The sequence below is a fragment of the Plecotus auritus genome, assembly GCF_963455305.1.
Source record: "Plecotus auritus genome assembly, chromosome: 5".
Taxonomy (NCBI): Eukaryota; Metazoa; Chordata; class Mammalia; order Chiroptera; family Vespertilionidae; genus Plecotus; species Plecotus auritus.
In genome coordinates, this window is record NC_137776.1 from 156,164,899 (window position 1) to 156,186,955 (window position 22,057).

General features: G+C 49.6%; 3 protein-coding genes across 9 annotated transcripts in view; 1 reads left to right on the plus strand and 2 right to left on the minus strand.

Annotated features, from left to right (window-relative positions):
- TLN1 (talin 1) overlaps positions 1-5,987 on the minus strand; it is a 31,320-nt gene extending 25,333 nt beyond the window's left edge. Inside the window, exons 1-2 of one of the 2 annotated variants that reach the window (XM_080669713.1) lie at positions 5,557-5,894; positions 3,267-3,460 (exon numbers count right to left, since the gene is read on the minus strand). The gene's annotated coding sequence lies outside the window, so the exon portion shown is untranslated. Of the gene's footprint in view, positions 1-3,266; positions 3,461-5,556 lie in introns of both variants that reach the window. The other variant, XM_080669712.1, reaches the window with a different exon arrangement.
- Positions 5,973-10,006, plus strand: CREB3 (cAMP responsive element binding protein 3; the record flags this gene model as incomplete). Of its 6 annotated transcripts, none has more annotated exons than XM_080669724.1 (10): positions 5,973-6,131; positions 6,232-6,369; positions 6,466-6,613; positions 6,688-6,755; positions 6,870-6,959; positions 7,716-7,822; positions 7,931-7,999; positions 9,137-9,224; positions 9,318-9,402; positions 9,483-10,006. In XM_080669724.1, exons 2-10 carry the CDS (start codon positions 6,241-6,243, stop codon positions 9,785-9,787), a joined length of 1,089 nt encoding a protein of 362 aa, XP_080525850.1. In that variant the 5' UTR covers positions 5,973-6,131; positions 6,232-6,240. The 6 variants fall into 6 exon arrangements, with proteins under 6 accessions (XP_080525850.1, XP_080525851.1, XP_080525848.1 ...); XM_080669725.1 differs by having other exon boundaries at positions 7,716-7,798; XM_080669722.1 differs by having other exon boundaries at positions 6,016-6,131; positions 9,137-9,402; positions 9,483-9,787.
- Positions 9,874-22,015, minus strand: GBA2 (glucosylceramidase beta 2). The gene is made up of 17 exons (XM_080669716.1): positions 21,427-22,015; positions 18,020-18,111; positions 17,606-17,721; positions 14,619-14,837; positions 13,845-14,084; positions 13,504-13,606; positions 13,208-13,361; positions 12,994-13,119; positions 12,625-12,797; positions 12,289-12,393; positions 11,979-12,086; positions 11,730-11,881; positions 11,507-11,613; positions 11,215-11,357; positions 11,018-11,133; positions 10,739-10,930; positions 9,874-10,448 (listed from the first exon to the last, which is right to left on the minus strand). The coding sequence occupies exons 1-17, from the start codon at positions 21,759-21,761 to the stop codon at positions 10,173-10,175; spliced, it is 2,757 nt and encodes a 918-aa protein (XP_080525842.1). The 5' UTR covers positions 21,762-22,015; the 3' UTR covers positions 9,874-10,172.
- Positions 22,016-22,057: the final 42 nt, after the last annotated feature.

A 22,057-nucleotide genomic window follows, 5' to 3' on the forward strand; every position in this document is an offset into this window, starting at 1 on the left:
AGATAATAATAAGGTTGTTTTTGTTTTATTTAATAATTTTAAAGAGTGAAAGATTAATTACATCAAAAGGACCAGTCCTAACCATCTAAGACATCTGAAGGAGAAGCTGGTGTGCAAGGTGCAAGAGCAGGTCTGGAATTCCATGTTACCTGGGACAGCGCCCTGTCCTCACCACTAGAATCTGTGCCTCCTTTCTTTCTTCTAAGTGTCTCTCTCTTGCTCCTTGTCTCTGCTCCTTTCCCAGCCCGACTCTGCCTTGTTTTCATAATTTTCCTAGTTCAGCCTTTTTCTCTCGGTCTCACATGGAATCCTTCTTTTTTAAAATATATTTTATTGATTTTTTACAGAGAGGAAGGGAGAAGGATAGAGAGTCAGAAACATCGATGAGAGAGAAACATCGATCAGCTGCCTCCTGCACACCCCCGACTGGGGATGCGCCCGCAACCAAGGGACATGCCCCTGACCGGAATCGAACCTGGGACCCCTCAGTCCACAGGCCGACGCTGTATCCACTGAGCCAAACCGGTTTCGGCATGGAATCCTTCTTGCTGGCTTTTCCCTGTCTGGGATTTTCAGAGCTCTGCCCTGACTCATCATGTGACCTTCTCTCTCACAGCTTCAGCTTGCTTCTCTACAACATGAAGATGTTATATTAGATAATTCCCAAGGGATTTTGAAGCCTGCAAACACTGACTCTAGCTAGCCTGGCTGGAAGACCAAATACTGGCTGTTCAAGCCACCTAGATGCACTCCTGTCCCAGCTTTCCTCTAACTTGAGATGTTCAAGGAGCTTTGCCCATATTTGGCTTCCCTGGCAATAAAGCTAGAATAATGACCCTCTAATCCAAAGGGATCTCAGAAATTATCTAGTCAACTCTTCAATTTTGCAGAAAGAATCAGATCCTGTGGAAGAAAGTAGGGGTGGGGGGGTGCGGTTTCAAGGCAGGTCAGAGAAAGAGCCCGGTTCTTCTAATCCAGTCTCTGCTCCTAAGTCAACTCATCCTCACAACCCCTCCTACACTCTCCTCTTCAGCAAGCCTCCTCAGACTCTCCCTCCGTCTCCGCTCCCTCCCCGAAGGTATTTTCAGTGCTTCTCAGGATACTAGTCCCAACCTGCCCTCCGCCGCCCTCCTGGCACCAATTCTTAGTGGGCTGGAGGAGCCACTAGTGGCGGCAGGTGGCGCACAGTGCACAGGAAGACAAGTCTGCCTGGCAGCTGATGATGTGACCCAGCTCCATAAGGGGATTGGCTTCTTAACTGAGTGAGCACATCCAGGCTGCCCGGTCCCCTCCTGGTAAACTGCTAGCCCCAAGTGGGATAGCAGGATTAGGGACCAAGTTGGAAGCAGAATTAGGTGTTGGGATACATAAGACAGTTGAGTACCAGGGAAATTGGGAAGGGGTATATTTTTGGGGGTGAAGAAGTTAGAAAGGATGGGATGTAGGGGACTGAAAATTTAGGTAGAAACAGGAGACAAGGAAGGACCTGGGTTAGGGTCTAATGGACCATTTTGACACCCTCAACAGCCGAGAGTCTCAAAAGAGAGGAAACCACGGCTCGCTCTCTCTTTACTCCCAAACAAGAGAGCACCCTCCCAGTCTCCCCAGTTCCAGCTCTCTGCCCACCTCCCCATTCCTCGGGCACTTCTCCCAGTAGGTGGACAGACCTGGATGTGGGGTCTCTGGAGGATTGGAGCAAAGCTGGTGGAGGAGTCAGAGGAGCTGAGGGCAAGACTGAAAGGACCCTTCACTCAAAGCTGAAATTGCACATCTCCCCCCATTTCCTCCGGACATATGGGCACCCCTTCTTCCTCAAGTACGGAAACCTCTGGTGAGACCCCGATAAGGGAGTTGAGTCATGCCTTCCCCTACTCTCAGGCTGGTCCTGAGTGGACATCCACATAGTTACAAGAGGGTGGGGAGGAAAGGGAACGGAGGAGTGAATTGAGGGTGATGAGGGCATAGAACAAGGCCCCTGGAAGTATAGGGAGAAGCTACCTAGTTCCTGCTCTGGCCTGAGAACTTTCTTACCCTTTCCATGTTTTATGGAGGAACAGCAACAACAACACCCCCTCCTCCTCATGTCCCCCTCCCAGGGAACTCCTCCTCCCTCAAGACATTCCTGAGATACATTCCAGAGGAGTTGGGCAATTGGAGTGGGGGGGGGGGGGAAGGAATGGAGGACAGGAGGTCAAATCCCAGCAAGGAATGGAATGTAAGTATACTGGGGATAAGTAATTTGGGGCACATGGAGAATACAGTCAGAGCAGATACCCACAAACAGACGTGCAGAAAGATAGGGAGGGAGTTATAGAGAGGGACAAAGGGAGAGAGAAAGCTAAAGACAGAGTCAGAATGGAAGAGGGTTGGGGGAGTAACACTCAGTCTGTTACCAAATTTGGCTTCTGAGTCCGCAACCGCGAGGAGGGGGAGTGGTGAGGGTTGTGGGTGAGACTGACATATCCGGCCTCAAGTTGCTGGAGGCTCATTTAGGGCTGGACTGGGCAGCTAAAGGTCTGGACCTGACCTCTCCCAACACAGCCTCTCCTCACCTATACCCTTATCCATGCATATTCATTCTCCCCAAATATGCCCCAAAAGAGCCTATGCACAGAGCTCTTTCCCACAAAGCTACTTACACTGTCTCTAGATACACATTATCTCAAACACACAGCCCCTACACAGATCCCATCACAACCACATTATCTTCCCATAAAGACCTCATCCCACACACACACAGCTTCCCCACAAATACACCTCTATCAGCAAGCACAACTGTCACCCCACATCTCTTCTCCCATTATGTAGATATTCTCCCTCCATTCATCCAGCAAGCATTTCTGAAGTCCCGTTGTAGGGAAGATCCTGGGAACCAAGAGTAAGCCCTACCTAGTTTTTGCTCTCAAGGGCTCCCAGTCAGATTAGTGGGTAAGTTAAGCACAGAATTGTTATTAGAGGGCAGGATGTGGTCAAAGCCAAGAGGTATGTGCTCAGGGGAGGATGCCTTTAGGTTAGGAAAGGAGGACCAAAAAGTCTCCATGAGAAATGTCCTTAGAAGTTAGGATTTTAAAAAATAAAGGTAATATAAAAATAACAGTGATCTATCTTTTATTTACTATAAGTCCATTGCTTTGTATACATAATTTCATTCAATCCTTACAACAACCCTGCAAGGTAGGTGTCATTATTTCCATTTTTACAGATTATAAAACTGAGGTTCAAAGACATGAAACACTTGTTCAAGGTACTTGTCCAAAGTCACACACCTAAGTTGTGAAGCCACGATCCGAACCCAGGTCTCTCTGACTCCAAAGCCCAAGCTCTCCACTATACCAGCCGCCGATGAGTCAGGGGTAGCATTCCAGGCAGAGAGAATAGCATAAGCAAAGGTGAAGAAGCAGGAAATCACGTAGGAGCATTCAGGGAAGTGAGTAGACAGGCTGGCTGAAGCACAGGATACCTGCAAGGGAGCAGTGATGGGGAAGTCAGGGTTAGATGAAAAGGCCAGGGAGGACTAGAGAGAAGTATGAGGAATTTGACCTACTGGAGGGTAGCAGGCGGCTAAGGGAGGCTGTGAGTAGAGAAGGGAAATATCAGAACTGGACTTTAGAAAAATAACTCTGGCAGTTACCTTGGAGATTAGAAAGACACTGCATTTGCACAAGTGAGAGGTAATGAAGCCAGAGATAGAATAGTGGAGAGAAGGATGTCACTCATTAGAAAGTTTAAGAGGTAGAACAGACAGGACCTGATGGCAGTATGTTCTGTCAACCATCAGGGACCAGAACCCAAAGGGCCTGGCTTCTTGTCATTAACAGCCACTCAGTAGCTGGGGCAGCTTGAGTTTAGGTGAGAAACTGGGAAGGGGGAAAGAAAGGATCAGGCTGAGCTGGGAATGTGAAGATGAGGCTGTGGTTAGGGGATGTGGTTAGGCTGCGGGGGGGAAAAGGGGACAGGGATGTGGTTAGTACTAGGTGGGAGCAGAAGGTTAGTGCACTGTGCCAGATGGGTACTAGACTTATTGGTGTGATCACTTTGTAAGGTATATAAATGCCTAAACACCCTGTTGCACACCTGAAATTAATATATGCCAACTGTAATTTTAAAAAAATCAAAAGCATGTGCATACCTCCTAAAATTAAAAAAAGAAAAGAAAAAAGAAGGGATGGGGTTAGTGAGTGTATTGGGCTGGAAATGGGGAAGACAGGTATAGAGGAAGGCTGGGGAAGATGGTAGTAGGATAATCGGTTACCGGATCAGGCTGGGAGAAGGGGAAGAATAATTATGTGGACAGTGGCTAAATCAGGGAATGATGAAGTGAGGTCAGAGGCTAGGTCAGGCTACAGAAGGCTGAGAAGAGATGGGGCTGTGGACAGTGGCTAAATTAGGCTGGGATGGAGGAAGAGTGAAGGGACACGTAGTGTCTAAGTAAAGCTGGCGTTGTGGAGGGGGGATGGGATGCAGCCAGTGACTGGGTCAGACTGAGTAAGGGATAGTGCTATGGTCAGTGACAGGGTCATGCTGGGAGTGACTTGGGGGTGTGGTCAGTGGCCTGGCTGGGCGTGGGATCTGCAAGACCCAGTTTCCTCTTTGGGTCTCATTTCCTCTTTTCTGTTTGGGGAGTGGGGGAAGGGGATCTACAACTAGACCAAGAAATTAAGGAGGCTTAGAATCAGGGGATGGCACATAGCATGGACCAGGGTTACTTGCTAGTTCTGTTGGGCTGGGTGTAGGGTATTCAGCAGATGACTAAGAAGTATGCAGATGAATGAGTGAGTGCAAATGGTGGGAGAGTGCTATGAAATGATGGGAAAGCTCAGATTTGGTACTTACTGTCAATTCCTTAAATTTTACTTGCCTCAGGTCATCTACCCTGACCTCAACCACAACCCCGAGAACTGACCCTAATTCCTAACATTAACCTTGACCCTAATTTGTTTCCTGTTTCCCAAAACCGGCTTTGACATTCATCCCTTTCCTGACCCATCCCTCCACTATTTAGTCCTAAAAACGACTATGCCATGGTTCTCTAACCCCTAAAAACTGAATTTCTAACCAATTCCTGTTGTTGAACCTGAACGCTGACTTATGTTGGCCATCCTAGAAAACAAAATAATGACCTTAATCCACACTTCACATACATCAAACCGACCTGACACACTAGTAACTCTAAATTTTTAACCCAGGCTCTATAACTTATAAAGTAACCTTGATTCCTAAACTCAATTCCACCTAATCCCAGGTTCACCCAAAGCTTTCCTACCACATACTCGCTATCAACAAACCTCAAAGCCGATCCCCGCCCTGCACCTCACTGTCACCCCACTCCCATCCTCCCCAAAATTTATCTAAGTCAGAGGATTGCTCCCAGAAGGGCCTGGCTCCCGCAAAAGGGTCTACTTTAAATTCTGAGCCCAAGCCAAAATAGACTGGACGCTGACCTCTCCAAGCCCCGAAACCGGAGGCGCAGGAGAGTCAGGGGCCCCGCCCGCCCGCCTCCCGGGCCTGGCCTCGCGGCCCCACCCAAGAGCTCCCGCTCGGCCCGGTCGGACGTACCTGCGCTGCCTGGCTTATGCCCCGCCCGCCGGCCCGCTAGCCGGCTCGTTCTCCCGGTGACTCTCAAGATCCGGCCTCGCCCTCCCTTCGGCACTCTCTAGGCCACTTCCGTCCCCGGAACGTCCCCCACCCGTGGGCGGCGCCCTGGGCCCGCGCTCTATGGTTGCGGGTACTGCAGGAAGCTGCTCTGGCTCCAGCTCTCGATGCTCGGGATCGCACGGGAGAGTGGCCACCTCTCCCAGCAGGAAGCAAGGGTGCGGCGCAACCAGGGGAAAAACGCTCAAACTGCGCTCGAGTTCCCCTTTAGTCTCTGATCCTGCGTTTCCTTAGCCTGGGGCGAAGGCGGAGTCAGGTGCCCAGAATGCCCGCCCTCAGGGTGTGAGGAGGCGGCAGGGACGTCCCCTCTATTTGCATAGCTCCCGGGACGTGGCGCCGCACGTAGCCCACTTCCGCGTTACCAGGAACTTCAAGTCCCGGAATGCTTCGGGGGTCTCGCGTCACTTCCGCTGTGTTGGAAGCTGTGGAAAATCAAGACTGGAAGGCAGAAAGCCGGCTGAAGAGGGAGTAGCGGATAGGTGGGGCCGTCTGACAGTCGGTGGTTATTGTGCTTGGGATTCGGGGTTGGGGCCAGGTGGAGGGGTGAACTCCTGTGTCTATGTCCATTTTTTTCGGTAGATTTCCCATATGGAGCTGGCGTTGGACCCGGGTGAACAGGACCTGCTGGGCTTCCTACTAGAGGAAAGCGGAGATTTGGGGGCGGCGCCCGATGAGGTCTTGGAGGCTCCACTGGACTGGGAGTTGCCGCTTTCCGAGGTGGGTGGGGGTTCTGAGTCCGGTTGGCGCGGGCCGGGGTGTTCATGGGGCATGGGTGGTGATAGGTCAAGGACTGTTCATTTGAACCCTGTGCAGACACTGAGCGATTGGGACGTAGAGGATTTCCTGAGCTCCCTGCCGAGTCCCCCAGCGTCGTTGAACATTTTCAGCAACTCTAATCCCTGTCTTGTCCATCATGACCACACCTACTCTCTCTCACAAGAACATGTTTCCATAGATCTAGGTGAGCATGAAGTAGTAAAGTTTGGGGGGAAAGAGAGGATTCATGGGCCTGGCTATTCACTTTCCCTTTTGCAGCTAGTGGGAGCTGTGGAAAAGAGGGGATCCAGATGACTCCACTGCACGTGGAGGATCCGGCAGAGCAGGTACTTTATTTGATTTACAGGAGGATTATTCCCACATTACAGAGGTGGGGCCGGATTCCTCATTCCTCTCTGACATCCCCTTGCTACTCTGCTGCCCACCTTTCCTAACCCCAGGAGATTGTTGGGCTGATACTGACAGATGAGGAAAAGAGGTTATTGGAGCAGGAGGGGCTTACTCTGCCTGAAACACTGCCTCTCACTAAGGTAGGACTTCCATTGGTTCAGTAAAGGCTGGAGGGGGGTTGTGAGTCCCAAGTAGGCCAGTTCTGTTAATTTTGTCAGTAATTTGAAGAAGGACTCAAGTGAGAAACGTAGCAAATTTGCTGTTAATAGGAAACTGGGGGATGTAGTTAATATGCTAGATGCAGGGGCAGATCCTGGTTTTGTGGAGCTTACACCAATTTCCGTGTTCTCTTTAAGAGAGAATTCAAAAGTATTAGTGCATTAGTAGTGTTATGGCTAAGAAGTTGAATGGGGTTTGGAGGCTATATCAGTAGAGGTATTGCCTTTAGAAGGGCAGTTCCTATCCTGTTCTTCATTATACTGGCCAGACCACATCCTAGTGTCCAGTTTTGAGCCCAGATATTAAAAGGATGTGGTCTATTCTGAGGAGATAAGTGAGTTAAATTCTTGCCCAGATGAACTAAGGAAATGTTGAGTGCCTTAAAATAGCTAAGGACCATTTAATTTGTTCTGTATGGCCCCAGAGATTAGGTATTAGGTAAGTGCAATGGATGGAAGGCAGGTGTTGGCTCAGGATAAGGAAGATTTTTAATTAATAAAATTGTTAAAAATGGTCTGGCTTGTGAGGGTATTAACAGCTGGTCCTTGGAGGCATTCAGCCAGAACTGAAGTGCCTGTTGGTAAGGGAAGCTGTAGAAGGGATTTCTGCTTTGGGAAGATGATTGAACTCAGTTACCTTCCAACTCTTTGAGACCCCGTTTCCTTGTATTCTCTCAGATGGAGGAACAAGTTCTGAAACGAGTGCGGAGGAAGATTCGAAATAAAAAGTCCGCTCAGGAGAGCCGCAGGAAGAAGAAGGTGTATGTGGGGGGTTTAGAGAGCAGGTATAATGGGAGAGGGACTCTGGGGTTGGGGGAACAGAAGTAGTTGGAAGTGGGAGGTCTTTTGAAGAGATGATACAGGCCATATCCCCACATCCGTTATTCCCTCAGGGTCTTGAAATACACAGCCCAGAATCTGGAGCTACAGAACAAAGTACAGCTCCTGGAGGAACAGAATCTGTAAGCACCTCTCTATAACATCAATCCCTTTTCCTGCTGTCTCACTTTTTTCCTGCTCCACACTTGATTTCCAACCAGGCAGCTCCCACATGCAAGGTCCGATTCTTTGCCCTTATTTGGTTTATGATTCTAAGAAGTTCACAGTAATGGGGTATAAATTCACACATAACAAAGGATAAGTTAAGTATCAAGAAAGACAAGAGAGCCCGGCCGGAGTGGTTCAGTGGTTGAGTGTTGACCAATGAACCAGGTCACAGTTCGATTCCTATTGAGGGCACATACCCAGGTTGTGGGTTTGATCCCCAGTGTGGGGCATGCAGGAGGCAGCCAATCAGTGATTCTCTCATCATGGATGTTTCTCTCTCCCTCTCTGAAATCAATAAAAATATATTTTAAAAAAAGAGAAAGACCTCATGGGGCAGATGACATTTAATAATAGATAGGATTCTGGGAGTTGGGGTGGGGGGTATAGATGGAGAGGAGCGTTTTATGGAGAGAACACAGCATAGTTCAGTTTTGCTGGAACCCTAACATAGGTGAGTTGGGCCAGAATGTAGAGAATCTAGACTGCCTGGTGAATGTTGTGTGTGTAGCTAATTAGGCAGTGTAGAGCCACTGACTATTTGCAAAGGAGTTTAAGTCAGGGCAGGGAAGAGGTGTGTATTTGTTTTTTTTAATATATTTTATTGATATTTTACAGAGAGAGGAAGGGAGAGGGATAGAGAGCTAGAAACATCGATGAGAGAGAAACATCGATCAGCTGCCTCCTGCACACCTCCCACTGGGGATGTGCCTGCAACCAAGGTACATGCCCTTGACCGGAATCGAACCTGGGACCCTTCAGTCTGCAGGCCGACGCTCTATCCACTGAGCCAAACCGGTTTCGGCAAGTGTGTATTTGTTTTAATGAGGAACTTTAGGCATTTTATCCAGAGAGGAGGAAGTCATTTGCAAAAATAGGACATAAATAGAATTACTGTTTCTAGGTCTCTCTCATGTATACAGGAGGTATAAATGTTATTAAATTTAAATTTTTAGAGGATCTAGTGCACAGATGGAGGGGTGGCCTTAACAGAAAGGTTTCATTGTGTCTCAGGGTGCCAGGCTAGGGCTGCTAACTGTCCCATCTTCTTCTAGGTCCCTCCTGGATCAGTTGAGGAGACTCCAGGCCATGGTGATTCAGATATCTAACAAAACCAGCAGCAGCAGCAGCACCTGTGTCCTGGTAAGGATGGTGATGGAAGGAGAGATCCTTCTTCCAGGTGCAGGGATGGGTGCAATCCAGAGCTCTTCATCATTTCCTTTTCTTGTGTTCCAGGTCCTACTGTTTTCCTTCTGTCTTGCCCTTGTACCTGCTATGTACTCCTCTGGCACCAGGGGGAGCCTGCCAGCTGAGCATGGAGGTGAGGGGCTTGAGGATAGTATTATGGGTGAACTAGTGGGAGAAGCCTAGCCTGCTTCTAAAGAGTCTTTTTCTTCTCAGTATTATCCCGCCAGCTTCGTGCCCTCCCTCATCAGCTGGAGCTGTCTGTCCTGCAGTCGGAGGTACCAAAGGATAGCTCAGACCATGAGCTCCAGGCTCCTGGCAACTCTTGCTGCCTGCCCGCCCACATGCCTCAGGCTCCTGGCACAGAGCCTCCTCTGAAATTGCCACTCCCTGATCCCTTTTCAAAGTTCACCTGCCTGGGTCCCATCCTTTCCCTGCATGCAAATCTCACAAGAGAAGAGGGATGGCTCCCTGCCCACAGCCCCGTATCTGTTATCTTGCAGGGCAGATACTCAGGCTAGATGGGAGGCCAAATGAAAAGGAGTGAGAAGGCTAGTTTTAGCTTCTGTGCCCTGTCAGGATGCCTTAGGGCTCAAACACACCACACTTACCATCTTTCTGGGTCCTTTATTTGTACCCATGTATGTCTGTCACCCCATGAATGGACCTGGGGGAATCAACTGACCTTGAACATTTCATGCAGTGAGGGGATGGGATAAGGAAATAAATAAGTGATTCTGATGCTTGGGTTACCCTCAACTCCTTTCCTGGTGTGGTTGGGTGGGGAGAAGGGAAGGAGGGCATGATTGTCCTAGTGGCTCAGGGTTGCAGAAGACTGGGGTGATAGGGAAGAGCAAATGCCAGGTGGGATTTATGTTACCGCCTCCCTCCCATAGTTCAGGGGGCTCACTCTGGACTTGGGTTTGCCATGACTTCCTTTGGTCCGAGTTTAGACCCTGTGCTTAGTCCTGTGCCCTGTTTAGGGATTGGTCTGGAGGCCTTTTTATGTTGCTGCTGCAGGGCCAGCTGCATGGCCCAGATGCTCAGTGGCCGCATGTAGGCCAGAGAGCGGAACACTCGCTTTTGGCAGTATGCCTCAGGGGTCTGGAAGCCCAGGCCCAGGCGCTCCCACACAGTACGGTAGCAGCCTTCAGCTGTCTGGAAGCCCTCCCAAGTCAGGCCCTGTAGGGAGAGATGGCAGTCACATTAGTTGGCACCCCCTGAATGGTCTCTTTAAGTGGATAGATGGAGGCAATGGGGTCTCTGCCCTCAGGCAGTTCCCAGCTAATGGGGGAGATAAATTTAACCCACAGGCAGGTGACTGAAGGCAAGAGATGGAATGCATGCAGGGAAAAGAGGGAGGCTTTCTAGGTGAATAGATGGCATGGGTTAGGCAGTACAAATAATTGAGGGCTAAGGAAGTGCTGGGCCATGGGAGAGAAGTTGGAGAGATGGGGAAGGCAGTGCATTACCTCCTGGATCATGGTGGCTGCCAGCCCATAGACCACGCCCACCCAGACTTCATCAGACTGGACACTGGATCTATCAGGGACACCCTGAGGCTGCATCCCATTCACAGCCCCCATGGTCCCTCCTGCAAAGGCCTGGACATTGAATTCAAAGATAGTTTGGAGAGCACGAACCACGTGTTGGGTAGGAAACACCTAGAGGGGCAAAGGCAGAAACACGGTCTCTTAAACTTGCTTCTTCCAAGAAAAACCCACCTGGTTCCTCCTCCTACTCTCTCTCACCTCAGTTTCTCCTTCTCCTAGGCCACTAGCCCTCAGGAACCACTGGCCAGCACACTGGTCAGACATGATGCTACAGAATTGAGGCCGAGAGCTGCAATCATAGTTGTAATAGCGGCCTGGAGTGGAGGAAGGGCAAAAGTAAGTCTCTTTGTGTTCCCATAGCTGCCTTAAGACTCCTTAGGAATACCCCAACTCACCATTCCATAGCAGTCTCTCATAGGCTTGCTGGCCCCGGCTAAGGATGGAAGAAAACTTATCCTGAATGTCCTGTGTCCCACACAGAGCAGCCATCTGGACCATCATAGCCACAGCTGCCAGCCACAGTCCTCCACAATAAGCACTGATCAGGAAAATGGGTTTAGGGGTCACACTGGCAGCTTCAGCCATTCCCATGCTATATAACAGGCAATGAGTCACCCTTCCTTGGGCCCACAATCCCTTAGTGCTTAGTTGCCATCTCAGGCCCCCTGTAAATCCCTGTCCCCCAACCTGGGGCCTGTGGTGACCCAAGCATCATAGGTCTGGTCTGCATAGCCTCCATTTTCAATGAGTCCATCTTGGTCCTTGTCAAACTTCATTTCAGACTCCATCACGGCCTAGAGAGGGACCAAGATAGGGAAGACCTAGATCCTAAGGAAAGACAACAGCCAGCTATCTGTCCCCAAACATCAGTCATGCTCCTGGCACTGGCCACTGTACATGCATCCCTTACCAGACACACAGGCCACATGTCCCTCAGGAAGCCCTGGTCCCCTGTCAGGTAATAGTCCCGATAAACCTGCAGCACAAACTTCAAATTCAGGTCCTTCCAGTCAGCCGTGTCATGAATCACATATGCATTGACCCGGAGCCATGGCTCGTCATCTGCAGGAGGGAAGGGAACCTGGTTTATTTGCATTGGTGGTAGGTTAGAGGGTGCAATATTTGAGGGAAGCTGACCTTGAGGTGGAAGGACTTTTACCTGGGTCCCCAATATCATGGGGGATGACGTTCCTCCTTTTCACAGGTGCCATTACCCCACTCATCAGGTACCGTCGCCATGTCAGGTCTTCCCCAAGTGTGGCCAGAGCTGGGGGAGCAAACATACAAGTTGTGGGGAGGAGAGAATGGGCAGTCTTGGGATGGTGTAGAGCTGTGGGTGTGACCCCAGAAGGAAACCAGTAAACAGGGTATAGGTATATTTTTTGGGAAAAAGACAATGTGAGGGACCACCAAGGTTCAAGGGTCAGGGGAAGTTAAGGGGGCAGAAGAGGCACAAAAGAGACCCTCACCCATGTCATACTGCAGGCTGAGCTCAAGTTTGGGCCATAGCATGATGAGGGCGAAGGAAGCGTAGAAGTGGACATCATATGTGTTGTACATGCGATATTCCTGGCCTGGAGGAAAGGGATACACACTGTTGCCAGAATTCCTCTTCATATTCCCCTCCCTACTTAGCTTGTCCTCTGGAGTTGGGGGTGGGGCATTGTCACACTCTATACCTGCCAGTTACCCCTCATTCCAACCAATGACCTGGGCAGGCAACACTTACCATCCTGCCTGGTGGTAGGGCACTAACTGGCCTCACAGATACGGCCTGCCATACTATGGCCACCAGCAGCCCGTACCTTCAAGGTAGCCAAATCGACCGTACTCCTTGAGGAGGGGGCGGAGCTGACACATGCTCCCTCCCAGCTCCTCCGGTAGGGAGTCCTCAGGAACTTCCAGCCATACTGTGCCTCCATCAGCCAGGAAGTATAGTTCATTGAAGAGTGCAGATTTGTACCAGGCAGGCAAGGACCTGGGGAGTCAGGAGGGAGTGGTCTAGTAAGTGTGGACCTCCCAGGAAAGGAAGGACTCTGGGGTTCAGTTGAGTGGGGGTACCAAGTGAAGCCCAGCTCAACACCTCTGCCTTTGGTGGGTGGAGAGTGAATTAAGGAGTCCTAATTGGAGTGTGAGTGCCTGGGAGAAAGGGAAGAGATGGGCCCCATTGACACCTGTCATCCAATACTGGGTTCTGCCAAGCTGAGATCCTCTCTTCCCAGTCTGCATATTGGCACAGTGCATAGTGACTGAGGGCAGGTGCTGCATCACCATCTGAGCCAAAGAACCTTGTATATCGCCTGGGGTGAGAAGAAAGGGGAGGGATAAGAACATGGGCTCCAGGTCAGACCCTACCACCTTGGATCCCTATACTCTCTGTCCCCTCACCTGTAGTAGACCTGGCCCTGAGCTCCAAACATGATTCTGGGCATGTCCCAGGCCAGTGAGAACTCCAGGCGGCACCGGCCTCGGGGTGGCAGCTTACTCGTAACGCACACAGCCCCAGCGATGCCTACCCCTTTCTGCGAGAGGGTGCTTCGACCTGAGAGAAGCACAGAAACCTCCTTCATCCCCAAGGATCCCAAAGATGGGAACAAGGCCAATTCATTACCAGGCCTCCCACCCTGCTCTCAAGACAGGGACAAACTCTTTCCCACCACCTCCCTGTTAGACCCCCCCATCACCAGCAGGGGAGTCCAGCTGTCCATCCTGAAGTAGATCCTGCCACACCTGCTGCCCAGTGCCGTCAGGGTCAAAAGCTGTGATGTGGGTTACCGTCGTATCTGCCTGTTAAAGGGCCAAAAGCTGTGAAGGGAAGCTCTAAAGAATGCTGGCTTCCAAACTGCTCTGGTTCTTGTTACATATTCCCACCTCCTCCAAGTTCCACAGGCTTATGGGCTGTGGTGAGAGTGGGACTCAGGAGTTTAGGAAATGAAGAGACCATGGTGGGATGGGGTGGGCTCTGGGGCTGGCTGGGAGTAGGGGTTCCGGGTTAAGGTATAGTATAGGACAGGCTGCTCCATACCGTGAGTCGTGCAGCCACAGCCATCGTGTAGGGATTTGGAAGAGTTGGATGATGCAGCAGCAGCCCCCGTATGGTCTCCCCATTACGCTCCAGACAGAAGGGCTCATTCCACAAACCCCCTGAGGCATCGTCCCCACCTCCCAGTCCATTCCGCATGGAGAACATGATGGACACATCCAGGGCTTCATCGCCTTCATTTTCCACATCCCACACAAAGACTCCTACAGGCAGACTGCTGTCCTGGGAGCAAGAGATCAGACTCAGATGGTCCGAGTGTGGCTCCTCCTGGGCCCACTCCCCATGATCAAGCCTCGTACCAAGGACCTGACTCAAATACTCCCAATATATTCTTTTTAAAAAAAATTTTTAAATTGATTTCAGAGAAAGGAGAGGAGAGGGAGAGAGATAGAACCATTGATAAGAGAGAAACATCAATCAGCTGCCTCCTACATGCCCCCTACCAGGGATCAAGCCTGCAACCTGGGCATGTGCCCTGACTGGGAATCAAACCAGTGGACTCCTGCTGCATGGGCGATGCTGAACTTACTGAGCCACACCGCCTGGGCCTCCCAAAATATTCTTGATTTCCACTAGCATCTCCCCATATTCCCAGGCAGGCTATCTACCAGGAGACAGAAGACCAGTTGGGCAGTGGTCCTGGAAAACCAGTATGATGTTCATGCTCCAACCCCTTTCCCAGGTCATGGAATTTCCAGCAGAGACAGATCCCAGGGAAGGGAGGACATTGGAGGAAACACAGAGGGGGAATCTCACCTGGTAGTCATGGGGCAAGATGGGTGTGATCTGGCGGCAGGTGAGGGTGACATTCTGGCCAGGAAGCTGATAGACAGTCCAGGCTCGGGGATAGAGGGCATGGTAGAATGCAAAGAACCCACACAGGCCCCAGTTCCAGCTGCGCAAGACACTTGGGCGCTCCACGGACAGGACTTGCTGGTACACAGTCTGCCCTTCCCGACGCAAGCACACTGTGAACTAAACCAAGAAAGAAGATAGGCTAGAACCTGGTAATCCACAGGCACTTCACACTAGTCTCCCTCTCTTCAAAGTAGCTCCTCTGTTTCCAGAGCCTGCAATGGTTACCATTGCATCACTCACCCCCAGGCCTTTCCCCCAAGCTCAGTGAGTCACCACCAAGTCTGGCCTCCTTCTCCATCTATCTCCCAGACTTCCTCTTCCTTCTCACCACTGTGGTCTTCTTGCCCTAAGCCAGGCCCTCACCATCTCTGCTTTTACCCTCTATCCCTACTCATCTGGGTATCAGTGATCTTTCTTATAGACAAATCAAGATGTTAGTCCGTGTTTATGTTCCAGTGACTCCCCATGGCCTTCAGACTAAACTCTTCTACCTGGATTTCAAGACCTTGATCTGGCCTGTCCCTGCTCATTAGACTCAGTACCTGTTGAAGCACCTATATTCTGGTCATAGCAAATACTCTATGCCTTGAGCACACTACATTTCCTCCATGCCTTTGCCCATGCTCATTCTAAATCTGGTGAAACGCCCCCGTCCTTTTAGGCTGAGGCCAAATGCCATCTCTCTCTTCAATCGTTGAGTCATTCTCCTGTGTATCCCCCTATGCCTCTAATATGTGACAATGAGTTTATTGACATTCTGACTTGGACTGCTCCATGGGTTGAGGGCAGGGACCCTCTCTAGTTCACTGAGGTCCCCCTCTCCAGCTATGACTCCCAATCAGTCAGACAGTTGGCATGAGTAGGAAGAGAAGGGCAAAGTCTGCAGCAGTGTCCCTTTTTGCTCATTGTCTCATTTTGGCATTGATGTGGTCTCACAGTGTCTATTTTCTCAAAGTCCCCTAATAAAAATTCCCCTAATAAAAATTTAAGCTTGCCTGGCCGGTGTGGCTCAGTGGTTGAGCGTCAACCTATGAACCAGGAGGTCATGGTTCAATTCCTAGTCAGGGCACAAACCCGGGTTGCAGGCTTGATCCCCAGTGTGGGGTGTGCAGGAGGCAGCCGATCAGTGCTCTCTCATTATTGATGTTTCTATCTCTTTCTCTCCCTCTCCCTTCCTCTATAAAATCAATAAAATATATATATTTTTTAAATTTAAGCTTTGCCTGGCCGGGTGGTTCAGTTAATAGGAGTAGCATCCCATACACCAAAAAGGTTGCGGGTTCAATTTAGTCAGGGCACATACCTAGGTTACCAGTTCAATCTCTGGTTGGCACATATAGGAGACAACCAATCAATGTTTCTCTCTCTCCGTACCCTTTTCTCTAAAAAAATCAATAAAAATATGCCCTCAGGTGAGAACTTGGGGAAAAAAAAAGATATAAGCTTCTGGAGGGTAGGGCTATGACTCCCTTAGTTCAGAGTATGTCTGATATTTTTAAGCATATATATAAAATAGTTTTGTGTTTTTGTAATAGTAGATAATGGTTTAGACCATGGCTCTTTTTAAAAAATATATATTTTTATTGATTTCAGAGAGGAAGGGAGAGGGAGAGGGAGAGAGAGAGAGATAGAAGCATCAATGATGAGAGAGAATAATCGATTGGCTGCCTTCTACAGGTCCCACACTGGGGATCAAGTCTGCAACCCGGGCATGTGCCCTGATCAGGAATCGAACCGTGACCTCCTGGTTTATAGGTTCATAGGTTCATTGCTCAAACACTGCACTGAACCACAAAGGCTGGGCAAGACCATGGGCTCTTAACCACAGAGGGAACTGAATCCCAGTGCTTCCCTTTACCAGCCCATACGATCTTGGGCACGTTACTAAACTTCTTTAGATCTTAATTTCCTCTTTTGTAAACGGGTATAATAATATACTTACCTTATAGGATTGTCTTTAAGTATTAAATATTACACAAAAATTCTAACACATGTTAAGCATGCAATAATTACTTTAACTGTAGAGTCATGATTCTGGAAGACATTCCCCTTGGGATACCTAAGTGATGAGCCAGAAAGGAAGCTTGGGACCATTGGGCAGGGTTGGTAAAACTAACTAGGAAGGGCATTGTCATTAATTGGACTCAAGGTCTGCTAGTCATTTCTCCTTTGAAGATGAGCTGAAGCTGGAGGCATCCCTTAAGACAGGAAATAGGAACTTGGTGGACAACTCAACATGAGAGGTCACTAGAGAGAGATGATGAAAAGTAGATCACATGCCTCTGGCAATCTCAGCCCAAGAAGGAACAGAGGGAAAAGAAGCAAAGCTTCAGAAAAGGGAAGAAGGCTAGAAATCTGCATTGGGAGATGAGGGGCTTCCCAGGCCCTCAGCCAGAGAGACCAGAAGAGTGATCACCAGCAGAGGAGCTGGCCTCTGGCTGAGGGCTGGCAAATCAGGGTGAGCAGCTGGTGCTTTATATGCATCTGTTTTCCTCATGCATTTGCAGACATTGGTTTTGTTTTCCCTTCTGGCCCTACCATGTGCTCTTTCAACCAGGTGAAGTGCTCTGGGAATTCTCTGCACTCTGTCGCTGAGTACTGGCTCAGCTAGTGGAGCTGGGGCAGCACGTAGGCAGGAGGCATTTATTAGAGAAATGGAGGGCACAGAGGTGCCAGGGCTGTCAACTCTTTCAAGGAACGTGTACTCTGTGAGTATCTCATTCCTATAGTACACAGGGCTGGGCACACGGAAAGCATCCTAAAAGGACTTATTGGACTGAATCATTTACACATCTGCCTGCCACATCCTACACTGGCCAAGAGGAGAGGGCCAAGACAGTGGGGAGGTACTGTCTTGGCTCTCTCCTCCACCACCTGGCTCTTACTTGGTCAGCAATGACTGTCCGGTGCTGGTACATTCCAGGATTAAGCTGCCAACGACAGAACTGGCCTCTCCAGCCGCGGGTTATAGTGCCTCCCCCGATGCCACCCAAGGGACAACCTAGAAAGAGAATCAGGGTAATGAACTAGGGTAATGGGTAGAGGGAAACAAGCCCATTTCTCACTTTCTAGACTATGAAGATGGGTTCCTCTAAAAACCATGGGAATATGAAATCAACATGTACACTTTAACTTATACAATGTTCTATGTCAATTATATCAATAAAACTGGGGGGGGGGGGTTGCACTAAGGGATGGGGCAGTAAAGCTTGCCTAAGTGGAAACATCTTTGCCTCACTCTGTGCCCTCTCTGGACGCTGCACCCACTCTGAACAGGGCAGAGCTGGGGTGGGGCTCACCATAGATCTGTCTCAGGGGTACACAGTTGATGAGGTCGATGAAAGGTTTCTTCTTCTCCACCTGAGTCTTCTGGTACCACCACTGCAAGTACCTGAGAGCAAGAGGCAGTGTGAATGGAAGGGTTGTGGGCAGTGCCTTCCTGGCTGCAGTCACCTACCTCTTTCTGGACACCCAGCTGTGATTTCCCATCACATGTTCTAGGGATCCAACACCTTTGCTCCCAAACCTCCTCCTCTCAACTTCTCTACAGAACAAGGTCCCCTCATCTTCCCAGTCCCCAGCTTACAGTGTGGGACTGTCTTTGTTTCCTTTCTCTGTTCTCCTCAGGAGCTTTCTGATCTTTCCTCACCTCTAACTCCACTGCCACTGCTTTACTTACCCTGGCAGCTTTTGTCCGAGGTGTTGAAAGGGCCAGTTATGATTTCTAAGCTGTAAGCTTTATGGTTTTGCTCTCTTGTAATATCCCAGTAAAGTCTTAAAAAAACCTCAACATTTCCTTGGGCTTGTCACAGCTCTGTGTCCCATAGGCAACTGGTTCTGTTTGGGATTCAATGACATCTGTCCTAGACAATCTTCTAATCTTACTTTCCTGCAACCCCTGCCCTGCAACTCTCCCCCAATTCTACTCCCTGCCCAGCCATTTTATATTCACCATTCAAGCACAACACTTATAACCATGTACTTGTGTAAGTGACCCTTCTGAGCCTCAGTTTCCTCATCTACAAAACGAGGATACCTCCTGCCCTACCAAACTACCCACCTCATGGAATGAGCAAATGACATACTAGGTAGGAAAGTCATAAAGTGGAATACCTGTGTCAGGTATGATCATTACTTGTACATACACTATCTCAATTCCCAATCAGATGCTGTCTTGTTATTTCGGTGTTCCTCACGTGAGTCTGACATACTTCTAAGTTCCTTGTGGAAAGGGACAGTGACAAAGACTAGTTGATTATTATCCATTGCTTCAAGCACAGGGCAGGGCACATGGTCTGCAGTCAATAAATATTTGCTGAATTTACATATGATTGTACAGTGGGGCATAAGAGAGATGAACACAAGACAGGAGCAAGGGGAGGAGAAATGTGCATAAAGAATAGGGAAGTTACATTCTGGGGGGTAGGAGGAAAGGGAGGGAAGACAAAGGATGAGATGATGGGAAGGCAGATGATCCTTCCTGAAAACTTAGAGGAAACTGGACTCTGAAACTAGAGGCCAGAAAGGACTGGTGAAGGGAAAGAGAGTGCAGTGGGCATTAGGGCAATGAGGAAGAAATGCAAGACATGAGGATAGGCAGAACAAAGGAGTATCTAGTATAGAACTAGCACTCAAATATTTATTGAATGAATGACTCTGTCTGGAAGAGAGAGCAATCAAAATTGACTTCTTACCACATTGAGGCCGAGAACTCTGTCTTTTTGGCGCTCCTGATCAGTTCATCTTTCTCTTAGGTTTCTCCCATTCCCTGAATTTAGAAGCTGACCATTCTTGACCTATTTGGCCTTTTCCATAATTCCAGCCCCAACTTAAAAATTATTACTCAGAATTCTTGCTTGTCTCAACCCTGCTTTCTCCCCAGTGCAAGACCTCATCCCATTCCAAAAGCCCTATGTCAATGGCCTGCACCCTATCCTGATATGGGAAGCCAAGGTCCAGGGGCCTGAGCATAGCTTCAGGTCTCTGATTCAGCTCATACATAGGGACAGAGGGGTAGGATACCCACCTGCTCTTTTTTTTAATCCTCACCTGAGGATATGGTTTTTATTGATTTTAAAGAAAGGGGAAAGGAGAGATAAAGAGACAGAAACATCAATGAGAAACATCTTTAAAGAGAGAGGAAGAGAAAGAGAGAGTGGGAGAAACATCAATGTGAGAGAGAAACATTGATTGGTTGCCTCCCGTATGTGTCCCGTCTAAGTATGTGCCCTGACCGGGAATTGAACCTGCAACCTTTTGGTGTATAGGATAATGCTCCAACCAACTGAGCCACCATCTGTTCTTGACCTCAATGTCCTCACTCAAAGTGCTTCTCTTAGCACCTTAGCTCTGAGACCCACCCCCTCCCAAGTAAAACAACATTGTGTCTACATTCTATTTTGACCCAAAGGTTGAGCTAGGGATGATTGTTCTCTGGTGCTGGCCACACACAGTTACTAGCAAAGGAGAGGCATACCTAGACGGCACCAGACCCTTCTCACTACCCAGGGCTGGGGTTAGATAAATGGACTCCCCACCCCAACCCCAAAGCATTGAATGGGAAAAGAAAGGATCCATTTATTTATTTATATTTTTAAAAATCCTCACCCGAGGATATATTTTTCCATTGATTCTAGAGAAAGAGGAAGGGATGAGGGATGGAGGAAGGGAGGGAGGGAGAGGGAGAGAAAAAACAACACATCGATGTGAGAGAAACATCCATCGGTTGCCTCATGCACCAACCCTCGACCTTTCAGTGAACGAGTCGTCACTCTAACCATTGCGCCAACCAGCCAGGGTAGGGAAGCATCCCTTTACTCTAGGGGGTCTGAAGTTTAGAGGCTGTCAGGGCTGGGTTTCACAGCCTTCAAGCCTCCCTTCATGGCTCTGTGTTTACTGTAGAATGACTCAGGATGACCTGCTTTTTGTCCTCACATCCACCTGTTCCTGTTAATAGGTCTTGGTCTCTCATCTCTAGTTTTTTAATTCGGTGGGGATATGGAGGGATCTAGAGGAGTTCTACAGCCAGAGTAAGCTTTTCGGGTGTCTGCAATCCTTGGGTAGAGAGTGCGGGGGCAAGGGAGACACCAGGGCAGGCTCTGGAAGGCTATTCCTAAGAGCTCTGGGGACACCTATGGCAGTGCCTCTGATCAGAGGGCCAGTCTATCTCAGAGTAGAGTGAACAGCACCCCTCATCACCCTCTCAGGATTGAGAGAGCAGGCAGCCTTGGAACTAAAGCGTGATGGGTGCTGGACTGTAATGTGGTGTGCCTGAGTGAGGTACTGAGAATACTCCAGCTGCTCAGGGGATTCTGAGACCCACCCACTCGCAAATAAAACACTGTGTCAGTACCTCAGCAGCCACACTATCCTTTCCTATCCTACCACAACATAGAGCTAACTCCAAAGACCAATCTTTGGAAAAGAGGGAGTATGTGAGAGGGAGCTTAACGGGAAAGGCTGGCTGCAGGCCTAGATGTTTCTGCTCTTTCCTACTAAAAAGGCAAGTTACTGGGAGTAAAGGGTTGTAACAAGATGTGACCTGGTCTTACTCTTCAAAATCAAGGCTTAGAATATGTTGGGGATAAAGGCCACTTGATTGGGACAAGGCACATACCTGCTTTCTCACCCCTTCCCACTTCTGCTGGAAGTCTTGTGCTGGAACAAAGTGACGCCTACAGTACTCTAGGCAGTGGGATCTACTCACCTCAAGCCCATGCCCAGATGCTTTATCAGGTTGCTTAGGGAGATGTCATTGGCATTAAAGGGTTTCCTCTTCTCAGCAAACTCATGAGCCAAGCAGATGCGCCAGCCAAAGGAAGGCACCTGGTAGCCCTTAGCTTTCCCCTCGTAGGAAGCCATCAGCTGCCCAGGGTCCTCCGGATTGCTGTAGCCCAACTCATTTTGGGATCGACTGTCCTCAGGGCTCTCGCAGTCAGTAACCTGCACAGCCTCAGAGTCTCCAGTATCTTTAGGGTAGTAAACCTGTGGATCCCCTTTGGCACAGCAGGTCTGCTCCGAGGCAGGGACTCCAGTTCCCATGCTCCCTGGATCCTGGGTCCCCACGACCTCGATGGCCCCAGGTTCCGCGCCTTCGGATACAAAGTATCTCGCCAACCAAGTGCAGAAGCGGGTGCCGATTGTTGTTAGGTGCCGTCCTGGAGGGTCGGCCGCTGGGGGAAGCTGCGGTGAGCAGGTGTCTCCGTGTAACCCGGGAGCTGTGGCTGCAGCTGCGGTGGCGGCGACAGCAGTGAAGCCACCTCGAGCTCCCTGTCGTCGTCTCTCTGGGGCCTGGGCGGGAAGGGTCGGGCCTCGTCGTCATTGGGCCGCGATGATGA